Source organism: Bufo bufo, chromosome 3, assembly GCF_905171765.1.
Source record: "Bufo bufo chromosome 3, aBufBuf1.1, whole genome shotgun sequence".
NCBI classification, from domain to species: domain Eukaryota; kingdom Metazoa; phylum Chordata; class Amphibia; order Anura; family Bufonidae; genus Bufo; species Bufo bufo.
In genome coordinates this window covers 546105592-546126462 of record NC_053391.1, presented here as the reverse complement: position 1 = coordinate 546126462, position 20871 = coordinate 546105592, and the positions used below count along the sequence as shown (strand labels likewise).

Below are 20871 nucleotides of genomic sequence, written 5' to 3'. Positions count from 1 at the left end.
TGACACAATATGGTGCAATTTCAAATGGATCCGTCCCCCATTGACTTTCAATGTAAAGTCTGGACGGATCCATCTGAATAACTTTCACACAAATTTTTTCTGAACTATAATGCAGACGGATCCGTTCTGAACGGATCCCAACGTCTGCATTATAGGAGCGGATCCGTCTGTGCAGACACCAGACGGATCCGCTCTGAACGCAAGTGTGAAAGTAGACTTATCTGGGCATGTCTTTCACAGTAATACATCCTTGATCTGCTCCTCATGCACTACCATAGTAAAATATCTGTGCCAATTTCTAATTTTACAAGTCCTCTCATCTGTCTTTACACTTATACACAGCCTGTGTGCCCTATATCTCTTGCGCTTGCTTTCCTCCCTATCTACACTGATGCAGCAGAATATTTGTGTTATGCCCTCCCAGAAAACTGAAATGCACCGACCCTCTCCGTGTATAACCTGTTCACCCTCCCTGCTGCTTTCTCTTATACTGAGAAAAAGGAGGGGCCTCGGCCATATACATGAGCGTTAGGCCTCATGCACACAAACGTATTTTGTTTCCGTGTCCGTTCCGTTTTTTCTGCGGATAGTATGCAGACCCATTCATTTCAATGGGTCCGCAAAAAAACGCGGACAGCACTCAGTGTGCTGTCCACATCAGTATGTCCGTTCCGTAGCCCCACAAAAAATATAGTGCATGTCTTTTTTTTTTCTAGTTTGCGGACAAGGATAGGCATTATTACAATGGATCCGCAAAAAAAAAAACAGATGCCATACAAACGTCATCCGTGTTTTTTTTGCGGATCCGCAATTTGCGGACCGCAAAACACATACGGTCGTGTACATGTAGCCTTACTTTGCAGCTTTTTTTCCACTCCTGCCTAAAACTCTTGCACAGTATTGTTAGTCAGAGGTAGCAGGACTAAAAGGAAGACTGTATGTAGAAAGTTGCTTAACTTTGCATTTAAGAAGCAAATGAAGAATAAGAAAAGACAGTCAAAGGTGTCTGTAGCCTTAAAAAGGGATGCATGAGGTACATAGTTCACTTTAACCAAATCTGATGTTGTCTTTATCGTTCCCATGCATTTCTTTTGTATAGTGTGTATGACTGCAGCAAAGTATTAATGATAAATACATTTCGCGCCAGAGGACTGAAGTGCAGAGTGCTGTGTCTCTCACTTGTATTAAAAAGCACACTTGAAATAGTTTGAATTGAACTTAAGTGAAGCGAATAAGTAACAATTTAAGAAACTAGCAAAGTGTTGCATGAATTTGCATAAAACGGTAATGACTTTTCTGTTTGTGTTCTGGTTTGCAGCAATTAGTAGCCATGCAGGAGGAGTTAAACAACAAGAAGAGTGAGCTAGAGAAAGCCAAGGAGGAACAAACACATGCAAATGCCCTCGTGAATGTTCTCAAGGAGCAGGTGAGTCAAAACCAGCCAGAGACTTATGCTAAAGTCTACACAATCAATGTTATGCTAATAGTGGGACAGAATGTGAAAAAAGAAGCTATTTATCATTTTGGAGAACTTTAATGGGAGACTCCAGTTTCAGTATAATTATTAAACCTGTTTCTATTGTTGCTAGCAATGCAGTCCATAGGAGTTAATTGGAAAAAATTATAATGTTAAAGGTTTCCAGCCACCCTCCATTAATTTTCTATGGGGCTGGCGAGCGCTCGGCTATTTCAGTCGGCCCCATAGAAATGAATGGGAGCGGGGGGCCACATATGCGGGGTACGCTTCCATTCTCTTCTATGGGGAGCCGGCTTGGTGGTGGCCGGACCGGAGTCCTCCTGCCACCAACTTGCGGGGATCCGTTCTCGATATAGGTGCGGGTTCCACCTCCTAGCGATATGCCCCCATTGTCCATGATTAAGTCTCACCCCTCACACGTTTATATTTTTTACAAATAATAAAGGAAAAGCAAAAATGTGTACAAAAAATGTACATTCTTTTGGGAAAGTGGCTTTGTAAAGTTTATTTCTAAATTCTATTCAGAATTCACATTTGTTAAATTATGATAATTCCCGTTTTTTGGTTTATTACCAATGTGTTGCTTTAGAATGCCATGCCAGCTGCGTTAACAGGCACATGAGCTTTACCAGCGCTGCCAAGCGTAACTACCGTAGGGCTCTTAATGAATGGTATAATTCAAGGAAAAAATATAAAACACAAGTGAAACAAACAATTAGAAGCACAACACAATTTCTAATATGTATCTGAAAAATAATGCACTGGAGTTCCTGTTTAAGGTTTCGTTAGATTCGGTTTCTTTCAACAATAAAACTTTCGTAAACTGCAGCCCTCATGGCTAAGGAGATAATGTACCAACACTAATTCATATTGTGAGATTTATTGCTACTAGTATAACAAATAAAAGAAGTGCCCCATTCCAATATTATAACAAATTTGTCACATAAAATGATTTATGTCCTTTAGACAAAATGTGATGTTAAAGAAATTGGACATGAGTAAAGACACTGTAGCCCAGATTTACTAATCCAATAGATGGTGGAAGCTTAGAGAGTTTGTCTAGACCTGCATCAGATTTATCAAAGTGGATCAGGCTGGATGATAAATGTGGAGCAGGGATAGACACTTATCTCTGACTCTATACAACTGTTGGTTGGCTTACTTAGATTTTTATGCCAGGATTGTGATGCAGCTGTGGCACATCTTTTCCATGAAGCCCCATCCCATTCTGCTAAAGCCAGACTCTTGTCAAGCTGTCAGAAAAAGTGTAGGAATTCTAGATGCACCACTTTGTGGACAGATTTTTGATGCAGACACATTACTAAATCTGGGCCAGTATTTGTATTAGCATCCTTATCATCTAGCCTTTCCCTGTTGAATCTGATCTTCACCATATATTGAGCTCTGCAACCATCACAAACTTTCTATACTGTGCCATGATAAGAGGCTTCCAGAAGATCTTAACAAAGTACATAACAATGACATTTTATAGCTCATTGTAAAGTGATCCTCTACAAATAAAGACTTGGAACAATGATAGTGAATCTTCTCATGTGTGAAGGGGAGGCTTAAAAACCTGTGTCTGAATTAAATATGGGATAATATTCATCATTGAGACATCAAACAAGCAACCATGAGATATGATGGAAATTAAAACATTTTCATACAAACTGAAAAGAATGGCGTGGTGTTAAACAGGCAGGAAGTGCTCAAACCCACATGCAGTTGTGCATATATATAGGGGAGAAAATCCTGCACTTGTGGCCCATTGCTAATGACGATCCCCAGCAAAAATGCATACAGTGGAGGATGCCCGCAGCGAACCACAAGTACCACAATAGACATCCTACACGAGATAGCAATTATGTGGATGTAATAATCAATATAACAATTTAACAAAATAATAGCAAAGACAGGTGCACTCTGCGGTCTTACTAAACCCTCAAACTGATTTTTAAAATTGAGAGATTAGCCAACATGTCCTACGGTGTAGGACATGTCTGAGCCCGAGCACCGCGCCAAGGTTTCTCAAGTAGCTCGGGACCTAACACTCACCTACCTGTGCCATGTGGGCAATACCAGGAGCCAGTGGGCAAATTACAGGAGCATAAGGCCGACTCACAAACAACTCACCAGTTACCTCCAGCATGTAACCATGCTAGCAATGGGAGGAGGGAGGAGTCTGCGAGTCCCACTTAAGACTGGCTGATATGGCCCAGGCCTCACAGGTGCACCTAAATATAGCCTGTGGATGGAAAACAGGCACATTTAAATTGGAGTTTATACACCTCCAGGCATCTCTAGAAATACAAACTAAAAAGAATGGCGTGGTATTAAACAGGCAGGAAGTGCTCAAACCCACATGCAGTTGTGCATATATATACAGGGGAGCAAATCCTGAGCTTGTGACCCGTTGCTAATGACGATCCCCAGCAAAAATGCATACGGTGGAGGATGGCCGCAGCAAACCACAAGTACCACAATAGACATCCTACACAAGATAGCAATTATGTGGCTGTAATAATCAATATAACAAAATAATAGCAAAGACAGGTGCACTCTGCGGTCTTACTAAACCCTAAAACTGATTTTAAAAATTGAGAGATTAGCCAACATGTCAATTTTTTTGGTTCAGATCATGGGTCATTAGCATGAAATCCTGTAAATCTTAGTAGCACACTATGTACACTATGATTCAAGTGGTAGGTTTAAGGGTGGTTACACATGTTGCAGATCTGTATGCAGAAAGTCTGCACCAAAAAAATGACACAAATCTGCACTATTTATCAAGGTTTTGGTGCAGATTTTCTGTATGTTAACAACCTTATTGAAGTCTTTTGGGAAATCCACTCTGCATAAGGTGCCGAATCTTACAATTAGCATGCTACAGATTTCAAAATCCCCACGGCACGTAAATTTCTGCACAGAAACAAAGCATGTCTTTGACTCCTCTCTTTCACTTCTTTGGTCCTCTATTATTCTGTGGCTTTTCTGCACGAAAACCTGTGCAGAAAAACGCCATGTTATCCGCATCATATGCAGGTACCCTAAAGCGACACCATCACAATTTTTTATCATGTGTTAACAACCTATGAATTTTGTTTATTAAAAAAAAAAATTTGAGTTGATGGTTTTCTGGATAATATTTCTTGAATTCACTGTGTGCCCTAACGTGACCCCATAAGTAAATAAAATAAAATAATTACATAATGTGTACAAAAAAAAAAAAAGAAATCTAAATACAATAGTCATCCGTTTTAGTTGTTTTGGCCTACTGTATTTCTTGCCACTGGGTCTCGTGACTATTTCTTGGGGTAGAGTAATAAAAATTTCTCCATAATTCCAAAAGGCGAAATACTGCTCTAGGAATGAAGACTCAAAACACCCCAGTCATGGAAGCAGGGCTGTGGAGTCATAATTGATAGGAAAATTCTGACTCCAGCTTTAAAAAAATTATCTATTAATGTGTAATTTATTTAATAACTTTCATAGGAATTTACAAAAGTTTAAAAATGTTAAAACATTAAAATATTTATGATTAGTAATTTAATGGTGCATTTATATGCACAAACTGAGCAGGCAATTATTGGGAAGGGGCCGTTCCTTCGCAATAGTAGCCTGGTCTTCAGTGAAGTGCTACATTTACACACAGCAATCGCCTCTACGGTTTGGGGACGAACGATCGCTACTGCCATCTCTCATCCTAATACAGACTCATTGTTTCTGGGCAGCAGATCGCTATTCACACAGCACAATTTGCTGCCTGGAAACGATGATTTAATGTGCTACATGAAAGATGAACTCACCTGATGAATGATCATTTATTCCTGTTAAGTGGAGCCACAGTTTTGCGGTGTAAGGCCTCATGCATACGACCGTTGTTTTGGTCCGCATCCGAGCCGCCGTCTTGGCGGCTCAGATGCGGACCCATTCACTTCAACGGGGCCGCAAAAGATGCGGACAGCACTCCGTGTGCTGTCCACATCCATTGCTCCGTTCCGTGGCCCCGCTAAAAAAATATAACATGTCCTATTCTTGTCCGCGCTTTGCGGACAAGAATAGGCATTTATATTGAAGGCTGTCCGTGCCGTTCCCGCAAATAGCGGAACACGCATGGACGACATCCGTGTTTTGCGGACCGCAAAACACACCACGGTCGTGTGCATGAGGCTTAACTCCGACATAAGGATCCTATTTATCAAAAACGGTGATAAGCAGGGTCTTCTCTTTGTGATAGAAAATCAGCCATCACCTCTCCCTTGTTCTCTCCTGTCCTTTACAGAACCACTAGAGAGAACAGGTAGACGGTATTAAAGGTGAAATCTGAGATTATGTAACTTTCCCAAGAACCTACAGTATGCCTCTGCTATGGAAAGATTCATACTTACCTGATACACTCAGCTCCTGTTTTTGCATGCTGGCTCCTGTTTCTCTCTCTTCCAGTAAATGTTTACTTCCTCCACCGCATGGTCACCTGCTCTGCTGCAGCCAATGACTGGCTTCTGGAGTGATTTGTCTCTTGTGGACACGTCGCAGCTGAATCCAGTCATTGGCTGCAGAGGAGCAGATGATCATGTCGGAGTGGAAGTAAACAAGCCACAGACCAGAAAAATGGACACATGGGAGCCAGTGCACAGGACTGGAGCTGGAGGTAGCAGGAAAGTATGATTATTTCCATAGAGGAGGTAGGCTGCGGGCACCAAGTTATTTGTTCCCAGCCAACCCCTTTAAGGCAAGCATCAAAAAGCAACCACACTTTTTAAATGTTTCCTTTATTCCCATTTAGACTTGCACATGAATCTCTGCATTTCCATGACATACATATATATAGCATATAGTCTAACTTTTTCTAGTGACAAATTGAATGCATAGATTTTGTTTTTAATTAAGTGTATAGCATTGCTTTCCAGTTATTAAATGCATAGTGCACTACATATTTACTTACAGGAATTTAGGAATTTGTAGTCCAATAAATATGGTTTATGTTCCATCTAAGTAACCTGATTAATTACAAGATGGTGAGAAAAAGTCCAGCGTTGCCATTTAACTACAGTAAATTATATTGCTAAATAACTGCCCATTTATGAAGGAGTCAGACTGTGATGAAATACAGGCGCCATCGTTGGAGTCAGAAGTTTGGCTTACCAACTCCACAGCCCTGCATGGAAGGGTTAATATTATAGCAACCATAAAAGATAGCAATTGCAATTTACTTAATCACGTAGTGTTAGGTTCAATTAGTTTGTCAAATGCGGCCTCCTGTTTACTGTCTGTTCCATAATGATGATATATGTGCTGTATCTTTCCAATGAATTACACACATTTTTTTTTTCAATGGGTTGCTTATCACTCACAGAGTCGCTCTTCCATAGCAAGAAACAGTACGATGTAGCACCTCCTGAAATGAGTTTTTGCACATATTCTTGTTGTGGTGCTGTGGATGTTTGGCAGGTTCATGTTCTAGCAGGCCGACCCCGGGCAGGTGCCACTTTTGTAATTAAATAATGTAGTTTACTCAGTTTGGCGTATTCCTTATGGAGTAGGCTAAAAAGCTAATCTTCAATGCAGAACTTGCCCAGAGCTTAGAGAAATCACAGATGAAACCTCGAGGGATCATATTCTATTATTGACTTGAGTATGTTCTTTTTTTTTTTTTTTACTATCAGCTTGTTATGTGGGCAGTAACGGACTAGACGAAGAGGGTGACATTCAACTTAATTGACAGTGATTGATTAACTTTTAACAGATCTCATCCCGTATTAATTGAATAGGTAGAACAACATCTTATTAGTGCATAATACATTATAGACATTTATGACACTATATAGCGCTATTATGTGGGGACTTTATAGCACTGTTAGGCCTTATGTCTTTTGCAGTGCGCAAAACGCGAATCTGCAAAATCCAGATGTCCGTGTGATGGCACTAGTTTTTTTTGCAGACCTATTGACTTTAATGGATCTGTAGTTTGCATTTTGCAACCAAAAATAAGACGTTCTGTCTTTTGGACAGAATGAACATACAGATGCGGGACGCACACAGAACATGTCCTACGGTCTTGTGCATGAGGCCTTATGGTGGCATTATATTGATAGTCCATGATGTGTTGAAGAAACATTAGTTTAGCAGCAGCAGCATCTGACTATGTTAAAGGTGATATAGCAGTCTAAAGATCCGTCAGATTTATCACAGTGACTTGGGCTGGATGATAAATTTGGTGCATGGCTAGACACTTTTATCCAACTTCATGCCCCCTACTGGTTAGCTTACTTTGCAAAAGAATTTTGTGCTAAATATTGACCCAAAATCTTGCATCTTAGGTCTCACCTCTTTCAAGCCTCTCCCCCTTGGTGAGCTAGATAGAGGGGATTTTGCCCCAAATTGTGCCAGACTTTGGCGCATTTTGTGACAAGGTTTAGATGGAATAACATTCGTAAATGTGGGACAGTGTACCAGATTTATGTAAGTGGTTCTCATAAATATATATACACACACACACACACAAAATATTACATACATATGCTTCAAATTCTGAAGGGGGGGGTTCAGTACCTCCTATCTTCCATTGCCTTCTTAGAAATAGGCTATTAGTAATTAGGCAATGGGTGAACCCCCCTTCCAGATTTTAAAGCACATGTCTATGGGGGGTTGTTGTGTGGTAAGCAGTGAATAGTGTTCTGTGTATGTATGTGTGTGTGTGTGTGTATATATATATATATCTACACTCACCTAAAGAATTATTAGGAACACCATACTAACACAGTGTTGGACCCCCTTTTGCCTTCAGAACTGCCTTAATTCTACGTGGCATTGATTCAACAAGGTGCTGATAGCATTCTTTAGAAATGTTGGCCCATATTGATAGGATAGCATCTTGCAGTTGATGGAGATTTGAGGGATGCACATCCAGGGCACGAAGCTCCCGTTCCACCACATCCCAAAGATGCTCTATTGGGTTGAGATCTGGTGACTGTGGGGGCCATTTTAGTACAGTGAACTCATTGTCATGTTCAAGAAACCAATTTGAAATGATTTGAGCTTTGCGACATGGTGCATTATCCTGCTGGAAGTAGCCATCAGAGGATGGGTACATGGTGGTCATGAAGGGATGGACATGGTCAGAAACAATGCTCAGGTAGCCCGTGGCATTTAAACGATGCCCAATTGGCACTAAGGGGCCTAAAGTGTACCCAGAAAACATCCCCCACACCATTACACCACCACCACCAGCCTGCACAGTGGTAACAAGGCATGATGGATACATGTTCTCATTCTGTTTACGCCAAATTCGGACTCTACCGTTTGAATGTCTCAACAGAAATCGAGACTCATCAGACCAGGCAACATTTTTCCAGTCTTCAACAGTCCAATTTTGGTGAGCTCGTGCAAATTGTAGCCTCTTTTTCCTATTTGTAGTGGAGATGAGTGGTACCCGGTGGGGTCTTCTGCTGTTGTAGCCCATCCGCCTCAAGGTTGTGCGTGTTGTGGCTTCACAAATGCTTTGCTGCATACCTCGGTTGTAACGAGTGGTTATTTCAGTCAACGTTGCTCTTCTATCAGCTTGAATCAGTCGGCCCATTCTCCTCTGACCTCTAGCATCCACAAGGCATTTTTGCCCACAGGACTGCCGCATACGGGATGTTTTTCCCTTTTCACACCATTCTTTGTAAACCCTAGAAATGGTTGTGCGTGAAAATCCCAGTAACTGAGCAGATTGTGAAATACTCAGACCGGCCCGTCTGGCACCAACAACCATGCCACGCTCAAAATTGCTTAAATCACCTTTCTTTCCCATTCTGACATTTAGTTTGGAGTTCAGGAGATTGTCTTGACCAGGACCACCCCCCTAAATGCATTGAAGCAACTGCCATGTGATTGGTTGACTAGATAATTGCATTAATGAGAAATAGAACAGGTGTTCCTAATAATTCTTTAGGTGAGTGTATATATACACACACTAATGACCCAGTGTAAACTCACTGTGTCCCCCTCCCTTCCACCCTGTAGCACATGTGCGGACTGTCTGCTGTGTCTGTGGGATGCTGGAGATACCTTTCCGGCCGGGCTCTGCAGGTCACAGTGGTCAGAGCAGTAAGCGCTGCTAACCCTGCCGGGGCCGCTCTCTCTCTCAGGGCTCTGCTGCTGCTCAAACTGTAATGATGACCGGTGGATCATGCAGGAGAAGCAGCAGAGTAAATTGGACTACACGATTTGGCAGGCAGGGGCAAAGAGGAAGGGAGCAGTGTACTCAGGTCAGAAAGGGGGCGTGGCCATTCAGCCTGGCCGGGCCCCTTCAACTCACAGGCCCCATAGCAACTGAATAGTCTGCCTCTATGGGCGGTAGGTACGCCAGTGCTCTAATATCATTACCTACTGTGAAAGATAATGGAGCTTATGGCACACAGAAATAGATCTCTGCTAAAGTAAAAATGTTTTATGCATAAGCATGTCTGCTATGAATAGAACACACAAGACAGTCACTGAAAGCCATGTTTTAATAGGAAATGTGTATTCTTTCATGCAATTTAGTCTAACTGTTGAGACAACACTGAGATAAATATAACCCATAGTTCTTAGGTTTACCAACATTCACTAATTGGCTGCCCATTACTCCTGCTTCTATATTCTGTTCCACCATGGATACCATACACGTTCTGTTACAGCAGAAGGGTCACTCTAACCAGTTGTAGATCATGGAACTGTTATTGCTGTTATCCTGTATGTCGAACAAAAGTTAATTGTGAGAACTTAGTATGAGCGGTGAAACATTCTCACAGTGACATCTTACACATGCTCTTATTAAAAAAAGGAGCTTGTACTGGTCACTTTTCTTTGAGCATTTGCTTCATAAGCGAGTTTTAGAATAGTATTTTTATATGACTGCTATAAGTGACATAAATATAAATATATATATATATATATATATATATATATACGGTACAGACCAAAAGTTTGGACACACCTTCTCATTCAAAGAGTTTTCTTTATTTTCATGACTGAAAATTGTAGATTCACACTGAAGGCATCAAAACTATGAATTAACACATGTGGAATTATATACATAACAAACAAGCGTGAAACAACTGAAAATGTCATATTCTAGGTTCTTCAAAGTAGCCACCTTTTGCTTTGATTACTGCTTTGCACACTCTTGGCATTCTCTTGATGAGCTTCAAGAGGTAGTCCCCTGAAATGGTTTTCACTTCACAGGTGTGCCCTGTCAGGTTTAATAAGTGGGATTTCTTGACTTATAAATGGGGTTGGGACCATCAGTTGCGTTGAGGAGAAGTCAGGTGGATACACAGCTGATAATCCTACTGAATAGACTGTTAGCTGCTTTTTTTTGCCATAATACAAAATCTAACAATCTTTTCAGTAGGATTATCAGCTGTGTATCCACCTGACTTCTCCTCAACGCAGGCAAGAAATCCCACTTATTAAACCTGACAGGGCACACCTGTGAAGTGAAAACCATTTCAGGGGACTACCTCTTGAAGCTCATCAAGAGAATGCCAAGAGTGTGCAAAGCAGTAATCAAAGCAAAAGGTGGCTACTTTGAAGAACCTAGAATATGACATTTTCAGTTGTTTCACACTTGTTTGTTATGTATATAATTCCACATGTGTTAATTCATAGTTTTGATGCCTTCATAGTCATGAAAATAAAGAAAACTCTTTGAATAAGAAGGTGTGTCCAAACTTTTGGTCTGTACTGTATATATACATATATATATATATATATATATATATATATATATATATATTTACAGTACAGACCAAAAGTTTGGACACACCTGTGAAGTGAAAACCATTTCAGGGGACTACCTCTTGAAGCTCATCAAGAGAATGCCAAGAGTGTAGAAACTTTTGGTCTGTTCTGTATATATTATACACTAGCTGAAGGACCCGGCTTCACTCGGGTATATTTAATCTATTTCATTTAATGTTTGTGTGTCGTTAAAAGATATCAACACTATCCACTATAACAGCAACATCTACAGCACCCCGCCCCCAAAACAGTGACCTCCACAGCTCCCCACTCCTTAACACTGACACCCCCCCCCCCCACAGTGCCCCGTCCCTTAAAATTGGACCTTCACAGCTGCCCACCCCCTTAACTTTGAACTTTATAGCAGCCTTCCCCTTTAACGATGACTTTCATAGCATACCACCCCCTTGACAGTGACCTCCACAGGGGCCCACCCCCTTGACAGTAGGCTTTACTGAATCGGGGCGGTGTCCTTTTGAACAGCTCACTCTAAGGCAGCAGCACTGTGCGTTCTGAGTGTGATCTGCAGAGAGAAAGTCACCCTCCCTCCTACCCCTACAGTTGACAGAAGTTGATTTTTACCTTTATTTTTTCAATCCCTGTTGGCTCAGGAGTGGAGGGGGCGTGGCCTAACCAGATCGTGGCGTGGCTTAGTGGGAACTAGAGGTGCATCCTATAGTCCAAAAAATCCTTTTTTTTTTTAAGCTAATTAGTGTATATGGTTTCGAAGTTCAATAAAGAGTAACTGTATGTTCCAGCGACTACCATGGTTTATTCCTCCAAACTTCAGCTCTCTACTCACACTATACTCCTGGTTCTTTGCATAAAAAAAGTTAAAAATTACTTTTTAAATTGATTCTCTAGTTGAATAAAATGATTACACATTTGAAAAAGGATGAATGGAGGCAGCAAATCTATTGTTTCCAAATCGATTTTGTGTCTGCTAAAAGCACTAATTACACAGTGTGTGAATAATAGCCTCAAATATAATTGTTGTTTATCCTGTGTAAGAGAGACGGCAAAATAATATATTTAATTGTATTTAGTATAGATGGTAGAAAGGAGATTGGAAAAATATTTAAACCACAAGAACATGATTGTGCATTTGCAGAGCAACTAAACCTTTACATTATTGATAAATGTACCTCAACCCCTTCCCGCGCTTGGATTAAAGCTTCTGCCCCTGCACTGCTGCTGTCACGGACAGCATACAGTCCAGTAATGCCGGCAAGGGACCAATCAGAGTGGCCCCTTGCCGACAATCGATCCGATTGGTTAGTCTGTGCAGACTAACCAATCGGATCGCGGCAGTGAAAAAAATGCCGGTTTCAGGCTCTGATCTGCGGCCGTACCCCCTTTCCCCCCCTCCTTTCCAGCGCTGCCCCCGGTCCCCCTGCTGTGTGTGATGGCGGCGGCTCCATTCCTGAGCCGCCGCCATCAGCAGCGAGTGTCAGCTCTATGCTGACACTCTGCTGTAACCCCATAGATGCCGCGGTTGCGGCATCCATGGGGTTAATAGAGGGAGGGAGCTCCCTCTCTCAAACATCGGGGCTGCAGCGCTGTGATGGCAGCTCCCGATGGTTTGCAAAAGCGTCCGGTGCTGCCACCTACAGGGCATCTAATAGTATTATACTTTGCAATGCAAGAGCATTGCAAAGTATAGTACAGCCATAAGCCCCACTGGATCTTCATGATCCAAGAGGGACTTGATAAAAAAAGAAAGTGAAAATAATAAAAATGAAAAATAAAAATGTAAATTAAAAAAAGAAATTGCCTTTTCCTATAAAAAAATAAAATACACATATTAGGTGTCACCGCGTCCGTAACGACCGTCTCTATAAATATATCACATGATAGACCCCGTCCGATAAACACCATTAAAAAAAAAAAAAAAACACTGCCAAAAAAGCTATTTTTGTCACCTTACATCACAAAATGTGCAACAGCAAGAGATCAAAAAGGCTTATGACCCCCAAAATAGTACCAATCAAACTGTCACCTCATCCCGCAAAAAATGATACCCTATTTAAGACAATCGCCCAAAAAATATAAAAGCTATGGCTCTCAGACTATGGAGACACTAAAACATATTTTTTTTGGTTTCAGAAATGCTATTATTGTGTAAAACCTTAAATAAATAAGAAAAAGTATAAACATATTAAGTATTGCCACGTCCGTAACGATCTTCTCTATAAAACTATCACATGACCTAACGCCTCAGGTGAACGCTGTAAAAATAAATAAATGAAAACTGTTCCAAAACAGACAATTCTTTGGTCACCTTGCCCCATAAAGTGTAATAATGAATGATCAAAAAATCCTATGTACCCAAAAATGGTACCAATTAAAACCTCAACACTTTCTGCAAAAAACGAGCCCCTGCACAAGACTATCGGTAGAAAAATAAAAAACATATGGCGTTCAGAAAACCAATCCAGCAAAATCTCCCTTCCAAAAACCGTATGGCATTCCTTTCCTTCTGCTCCCTGCCGTGTGCCCGTACAGCAGTTTATGACCACGTGGGGTGTTTCTGTAAACTGCAGAATCAGGGTAATTATTGAGTTTTGTTTGGCTGTTAACCCTCAATGTGTTAAAGAAGAAAATGTAATAAAATGAAAAATCTGACAAAAAAGTGAAATTTTGAAATTTCATCTCCATTTTCCTTTAATTCTTGTGGAACACCTAAAGGGTTAACAAAGTTAGTAAAATCAGTTTTGAGTAACTTGAGGGGTGTAGTTTCTACAATAGGGTCATTTATGGGGGTATCCACTATGTAGGCCCCACAAAGTGACTTCAGACCTGAACTGGTCCTTAAAAAGTGGGTTTTGGAAATTTTCTTAAAAATTTTAAGAATTGCTTCTAAAATTCTAAGCCTTCTAACGTCCTAAAAAAATTTAATTACATTTCCAAAATGATGCCAACATAAAGTAGACATATGGGGAATGTTAAGTAATAAATATTTTATTAGGTATCACTTTCTGTTTTAGAAGCAGAGAAATAAAAATTTGGAAAATTGTGAATTTTTCAAAATTTTGGGTACATTTTGGATTTTTTCATAAATAAAGGTGAAATATATTGACTCAAATATATGACTATCGTGAAGTACAATGTTTCACGAGAAAACAATCTCAGAATGGCTTGGATAAGTAAAAGTGTTCCAAAGCTATTACCACATAAAGTGATGCATGTCAGATTTGTAAATTTTGACCTGGACACTAAGGCATCAATGACCCTTGGTCATGAAAGGGTTAATATATATTATAGCCTATAAGCGGCTTATTCATTATCTATACCAGATATATGTATACACTGCTCAAAAAAATAAAGGGAACACTTAAACAACACAATGTAACTTAGGAAGCAACACTGAGTGACAATCAATTTCACATGCTGTTGTGCAAATGGGATAGACAACAGGTGGAAATTATAGGTAATTAGCAAGACACCCCCAATAAAGGAGTGGTTCTGCAGGTGGTGACCACAGACCACTTCTCAGTTCCTTTGCTTCCTGGCTGATGTTTTGGTCACTTTTGAATGCTGGCGGTGCTTTCACTCTAGTGGTAGCATGAGACGGAGTCTACAACCCACACAAGTGGCTCAGGTAGTGCAGCTTATCCAGGATGGCACATCAATGCGAGCTGTGGCAAGAAGGTTTGCTGTGTCTGTCAGCGTAGTGTCCAGAGCATGGAGGCACTACCAGGAGACAGGCCAGTACATCAGGAGACGTGGAGGAGGCCGGAGGAGGGCAACAACCCAGCAGCAGGACTGCTACCTCCGCCTTTGTGCAAGGAGGAACAGGAGGAGCACTGCCAGAGACCTGCAAAATGACCTCCAGCAGGCCACAAATGTGCATGTGTCTGCTCAAACGGTCAGAAACATACTCCATGAGGGTGATATGAGTGCCCGACGTCCACAGGTGGGGGTTGTGCTTACAGCCCAACACCGTGCAGGACGTTTGGCATTTGCCAGAGAACACCAAGATTGGCAAATTCACCACTGGCGCCCTGTGCTCTTCACAGATGAAAGCAGGTTCACACTGAGCACATGTGACAGAGTCTTGAGACGCCGTGGAGAACGTTCTGCTGCCTGCAACATCCTCCAGCATGACCGGTTTGGCATTGGGTCAGTAATGGTGTGGGGTGTTATTTCTTTGGAGGGCCGTACAGCCCTCCATGTGCTCGCCAGAGGTAGCCTGACTGCCATTAGGTACCGAGATGAGATCCTCAGACCCCTTGTGAGACCATATGCTGGTGCGGTTGGCCCTGGGTTCCTCCTAATACTAGACCTCATGTGGCTGGAGTGTGTCAGCAGTTCCTGCAAGACGAAGGCATTGATGCTATGGACTGGGCCGCCCGTTCCCCAGACCTGAATCCAATTGAGCACATCTGGGACATCATGTCTTGCTCTATCCACCAACGTCACGTTGCACCACAGACTGTCCAGGAGTTGGCAGATGCTTTAGTCCAGGTCTGGGAGGAGATCCCTCAGGAGACCGTCCACCACCTCATCAGGAGCATGCACAGGCGTTGTAGGGAGGTCATACAGGCACGTGGAGGCCACACACACTACTGAGCCTCATTTTGACTTGTTTTAAGGACATTACATGAAAGTTGGATCAGCCTGTAGTGTGTTTTTCCACTTTAATTTTGAGTGTGACTCCAAATCCAGACCTCCCATGAGTTGAAAAATTTGATTTCCATTTTTTAATTTGTTGTGTGATTTTGTTGTCAGCACATTCAACTATGTAAAGAACAAAGTATTTCAGAAGAATATTTAATTCATCTAGGATGTTATTTTTGTGTTCCCTTAATTTTTTTGAGCAGTGTATATATATATATATATATATATATATATATATATATATATATATAATTAGTGTGTGTAGATATATATATAGTGTCCAGAGCATGGAGGCGCTACCAGGTAATACCTACCAGGTAATATATATTACGATGTGCTGGTCCCCTTATTTACCCACATAACCACTTCCTTAGCTGATCACAGCTGCTTCTGCTCAGACACCAAACATTAAAGCAACCCGCCGGTTCAGGAAAAAAAAAAACGAACAAGAATACTTACCTGATGCACACTGTGCATTGGTAGCCCAAAACACTTCCTGCTTGTCCTGCCCTTACAGTATCTTGGATTGGCCAGCACTGTTCATGTGAACAGGATGCACCTGAGAAGTGGAGCAGCCGTCTTAGATGGAAGATGATGAGCTTGGAAATTGGTGGATCTGCAGCTAAAAAGATGAATAGAAGGGCACCAGGTAAGTGTTCTGTTCGTTCCCCAGTTGATGCAAATAATTTTTCTTAAACCGGAGGGTCACTAAATATGCCAAGCACATGTGCAGATACAGGCAGCAGTATATCCTGTATCTCTACATGATGGGTAACCTAACCTATTTGTCCCTTGAGGCACTTTGAAAAAACTTTTTTACGTTTTTGTTCATAAAGGCAAAGGATAGTTGCAGTTTTATGTTTCATGGATTTATAAATGGCCTTAAAATAAACTTGACTATAAAATGGCCATCTAGAATTGAACCATACCCATATCTTGGTCATCTCATTCTTTTTCAAAGGCTTCCATTTATACATAGTTGCCATAATTAGCAATTTTTAATTATACAAGATCCCTAAAGGTGAATTCTTGCTTTACAAACAAGAAGGTGATTGTTATAACTTTCCTTACTGTGTGTTTTCTAAAGAGAGACATATAGTTATATAAGTGTTCAAGTGTCCCCAGTACAGTATTCTCTGCTTGTCCTGAGCAAGGTTAATTGTCAAGGTTTATATTTGCTATCAGTGCACTTTAAAACTGTAATAAGGGAAACTGGTTTAATGGAGTTCTCTGGTATTATACAATTTTGATGCATTGGCCTGCAATGGCCATGTTCTAAAAATGATGTAAAAAAAAAAAAAGATTCCTACTCTATCTGCAGCACTTTCTACCTGGGTAAAGCCAGTCTTAAAATAAAATAAATGGTGAGCAGGCACTCTATTTATGGGTTCATGGAAGGCAATTTTATTAAATGTTTAAAAATAGAATTATATAAGCATAAAAATATATACGCATAAAACAATGAGATAAAAATAATTCTAGCAGCAATATACACGGCAATTCATAAATAACAGCGATATCAATTGATAAATAGCAGTTGGAGGATAGCAGCGATGATAGCAGCAATAAATAAATAAATAAAAAGCAGGAATATCATTGGATTAGTGGCAATGGTTCCATGTAACAATCCCCATGGAACCATTGCCACTAATCCAATGATATTCCTGCTTTTTATTTATTTATTTATTGCTGCTATCATCGCTGCTATCCTCCAACTGCTATTTATCAATTGATATCGCTGTTATTTATGAATTGCCGTGTATATTGCTGCTAGAATTATTTTTATCTCATTGTTTTATGCGTATATATTTTTATGCTTATATAATTCTATTTTTAAACATTTAATAAAATTGCCTTCCATGAACGCATAAATAGAGTGCCTGCTCACCATTTACTTTATTTTAAACCTATTTATAATTGACAAGGGTGAGTCAAATTGAGCAAGAGCACCTTCTCCAGAAAACCAGTGGAGAGCCGCCTTCTTTTGTTATATATTTAAAACCAGTCTTAGTAGAAATCCTGCAGAAAACAAACAGGTTAATCTCTTTCTGATCGGCCCCATCTTTGGTTGTTTAGTAAATGGTGCAAGAATTATTGATCTTTTTGTCCTTCTGCAGAAAAGGTAGAGTGGGGAGGCCCTGCTCCAGGGCTTGTTCATACAGTGTCTATATGGATTTTAGTGTACATTTCACAGCGCAAACAGCGGAAAAATCCACATTCCATAATTTGTATGTATTTAGTGGAAAGCTGTGATGCTGTTTATATGATGGCAGATTTTTTCCGTCAAGAAGAGGGCTGGGTATTCTGGAGCTGAAGGGGAGAAACTGTTGAATTGGGTATTCACTGAATTCTTTATTAAGCCCGTAAAGCGATTGAAGCCAAGGTGGATAGCCCCTGAGCCCCCCCACCACATCCTCAGCTTGCAAAATGCAGACCAGCGACAGAAATCCGAGGGTCTGCTGTGTGCTTACAGCTGGCCACAGCACAGTGAGGAGGAACATGCACGGCCTCCTGGGACAGAGAGTTTGGATTTCCTTATATATTTGTCAGATTTGTCAAATCTCATTCATTTTGCTGGTATTGTATTACACTGCAGTTTTGCGGCAAGAAAAATTGTGTTTGGAAACCTGTGTGCGAGTAGCCTAATGGTTATGAATTCTTACATTTCTGGGGGCACCGGCTCCATATACTACACCAGGAACTCTGGATTAATGCCTATAGTCTTTGGGTGCAGTATTTCTTTGAGTTGTTAGTTCCGCATAGTGACTGATGTGTCCTTCTGAAGCGTTTCTAACATGGGATCATGCATATGAGTCTCATGCTTGAAAACTTACAAGCATTACTAAGGGCTCATTCAGACGGCCGTATGCTGTCCTCAAAAATGCGGATCTGTTTTATTGCGGACAGTTCAGCATGTCCGCAAAAAAAGTATTGCATTCCGTTTTTTTGCTGATTCATAGACTATTAGGGCCATGTCCTGATTTTCAGTGACAAGTATAGGACATGTTTAATTTTTTTGCTGAGCCGTGCAATGGAAGAAAAGGGCCCCATAGAACTGAGTGGGACAGCATCTAATCCACAAAAAAAAAATCCGCATTTTTACAGACAGCATACGGCCGTCTGAATGAGCCCTAACAAGAAAATTCACACTGTTCTTCTCTTCAGGACCAAGTAGAAAATGAAGAAATGCATTGGTTGCTCTGGGCAACACTTAACAGTTTTATGCCTGAGACCCAGTGTGTCTAAAGTATACAGCATATAACTGGTTACCAGACTGAGACTTATATAGTATGGCATATTATTTCTCTGTAATACCTGTTAGAATTCCTGCTATATTAGTGCAGATAAAATAATCCTGTGTTTGATATTTGTTTCCAGCTTAAAAACACCAAAGAAGTTGCAGATTCCAATAACCACGACTACCTCACCAAAGTAAGTACCCTCAGTATGAAACCAGGCGCCCCTGAGCAGTCAGCACATGATGGTGTTGTCCTTCTCTCCTGCAATATGTTTTGCCCATTGACACTTTAATTCCTCTTATGGTTTTCGTGACTCTGTAATTATATGCATTGTTTGTCATTTGCAAGCCTTGCTCATCTGAAACATTGCACTGACATTGTTTTGGATACCCAAGGAAATAAATCAGACATTGCATTGTGATTTGTTACAGGGGGGAGAAGATAAACTGCCTGCATTGTAGCACTGATACACTTTGTACAAAAATATCCATTATTCTGAAATGCAATTATTAGGTTTCTATTCGTTTCCTAGTTTCATGTTTATTAATTACATAGTTATGAGTAGCATTAATCAGCAGTGGCTATGAGAAAACACTGTACAAAAACATCGGAAGTTCTTGAAGCTTAAAGGACAAGTCCATCTTATAAATTATGAGCATTAAAGTAGGAAGACAGCACTTGGTTGATTTACAAAGGGATTTTTGGCCCTATAAGTGACTTTAAAGGGGACATCTAACTAAGAAGATCAGATTGTTGAAGTCTTTACTCTCCTACTACCACTGCTTCCAAGAATTTAAAGGAACCTTTCACCATGTAAATGCAATGTAAGCTACAGGCAGCATGTTATACAGCAGGAGCTGAGCAGATTGATACATAGTTGTTTGAGAAAAGATTCAGTAAAACTTGTGATTTCATACATTCAAATTCCTGCTCATTCTGGGCTATGAAGTCAAGGAGGCGGTCCTATCAGTGATTGACAGCTATCTCTTTATTCACAGTCATAGAGGGGGGGCTGTCACTTATGGGACCATCACCTAGGTCCAAAATGTGCCAGAATTTAAATGTGTGTAATGGACAGTGGGTATGGACCCATTGTAGCAACTAACCAGTTTGACTTTGGGCTAAACCTAAGGGCATTGTCATGGTGGTTCCCTAGTATTCACCCTTTAACCCCTTTACAGGGATCTGGACTTTGCTGCAGGTAACCAAACAGGCCGCTACCTCCTGGAGTAGTCCTGTTGTAGCTGACAGCTGTTGCACGGGGGTCAGAGACACAGGTGTGAAGCTCCAAGGACCCAAGCAAAAGGTGTAGTCGGAACACAGTCCAAGGTGGGAGCATAGTCCAGGTAGCAGTTCCAAGGTCAGGGCAGGCGGCGCGGAGCAAAATCGGTAGACAGGCAAGGTACGGTACATGGGTAGTCGGACAAGACATCACACCATCACTGTTTACTAGAGACTAGATAACCTTAAAGCTCAGGAAGGGGATGGATTCACAGCCTAGCTAAATATGGAGACTGATCGGAACCTTAGTCAGCAGCTAAGCAGGGAGCAAAAGGAAATAATTACCACTAGCAGTGCTAAAAGGAGGTTCACTGAGCATTACTCCCAATACACACACGGTGAGTGGAGTAATGCCCTTGCCTGCTTGGGACAGAGGCGGACAGTGGCCTCCAGTCTAGCAGAATGAAATACAGTCTGTTCTGATTTTGCCCCTACCTTCCCCCAAAACTATATATCAATCTGCTCAGCTCCTCCTGCTACAACATG

At 41.0% G+C, this 20871-nt stretch overlaps 1 protein-coding gene across 3 annotated transcripts in view; it reads left to right on the top strand.

Annotated features, from left to right (window-relative positions):
- ENOX1 (ecto-NOX disulfide-thiol exchanger 1) overlaps positions 1-20871 on the top strand; it is a 475770-nt gene that overhangs the window by 442373 nt on the left and 12526 nt on the right. For all 3 annotated transcript variants that reach the window (XM_040425425.1, XM_040425426.1, XM_040425424.1), the window contains 2 exons: positions 1319-1426; positions 19244-19297. In XM_040425425.1, coding sequence (XP_040281359.1) covers positions 1319-1426; positions 19244-19297 — 162 coding nt within the window. The remainder of the gene's footprint in view (positions 1-1318; positions 1427-19243; positions 19298-20871) is intronic.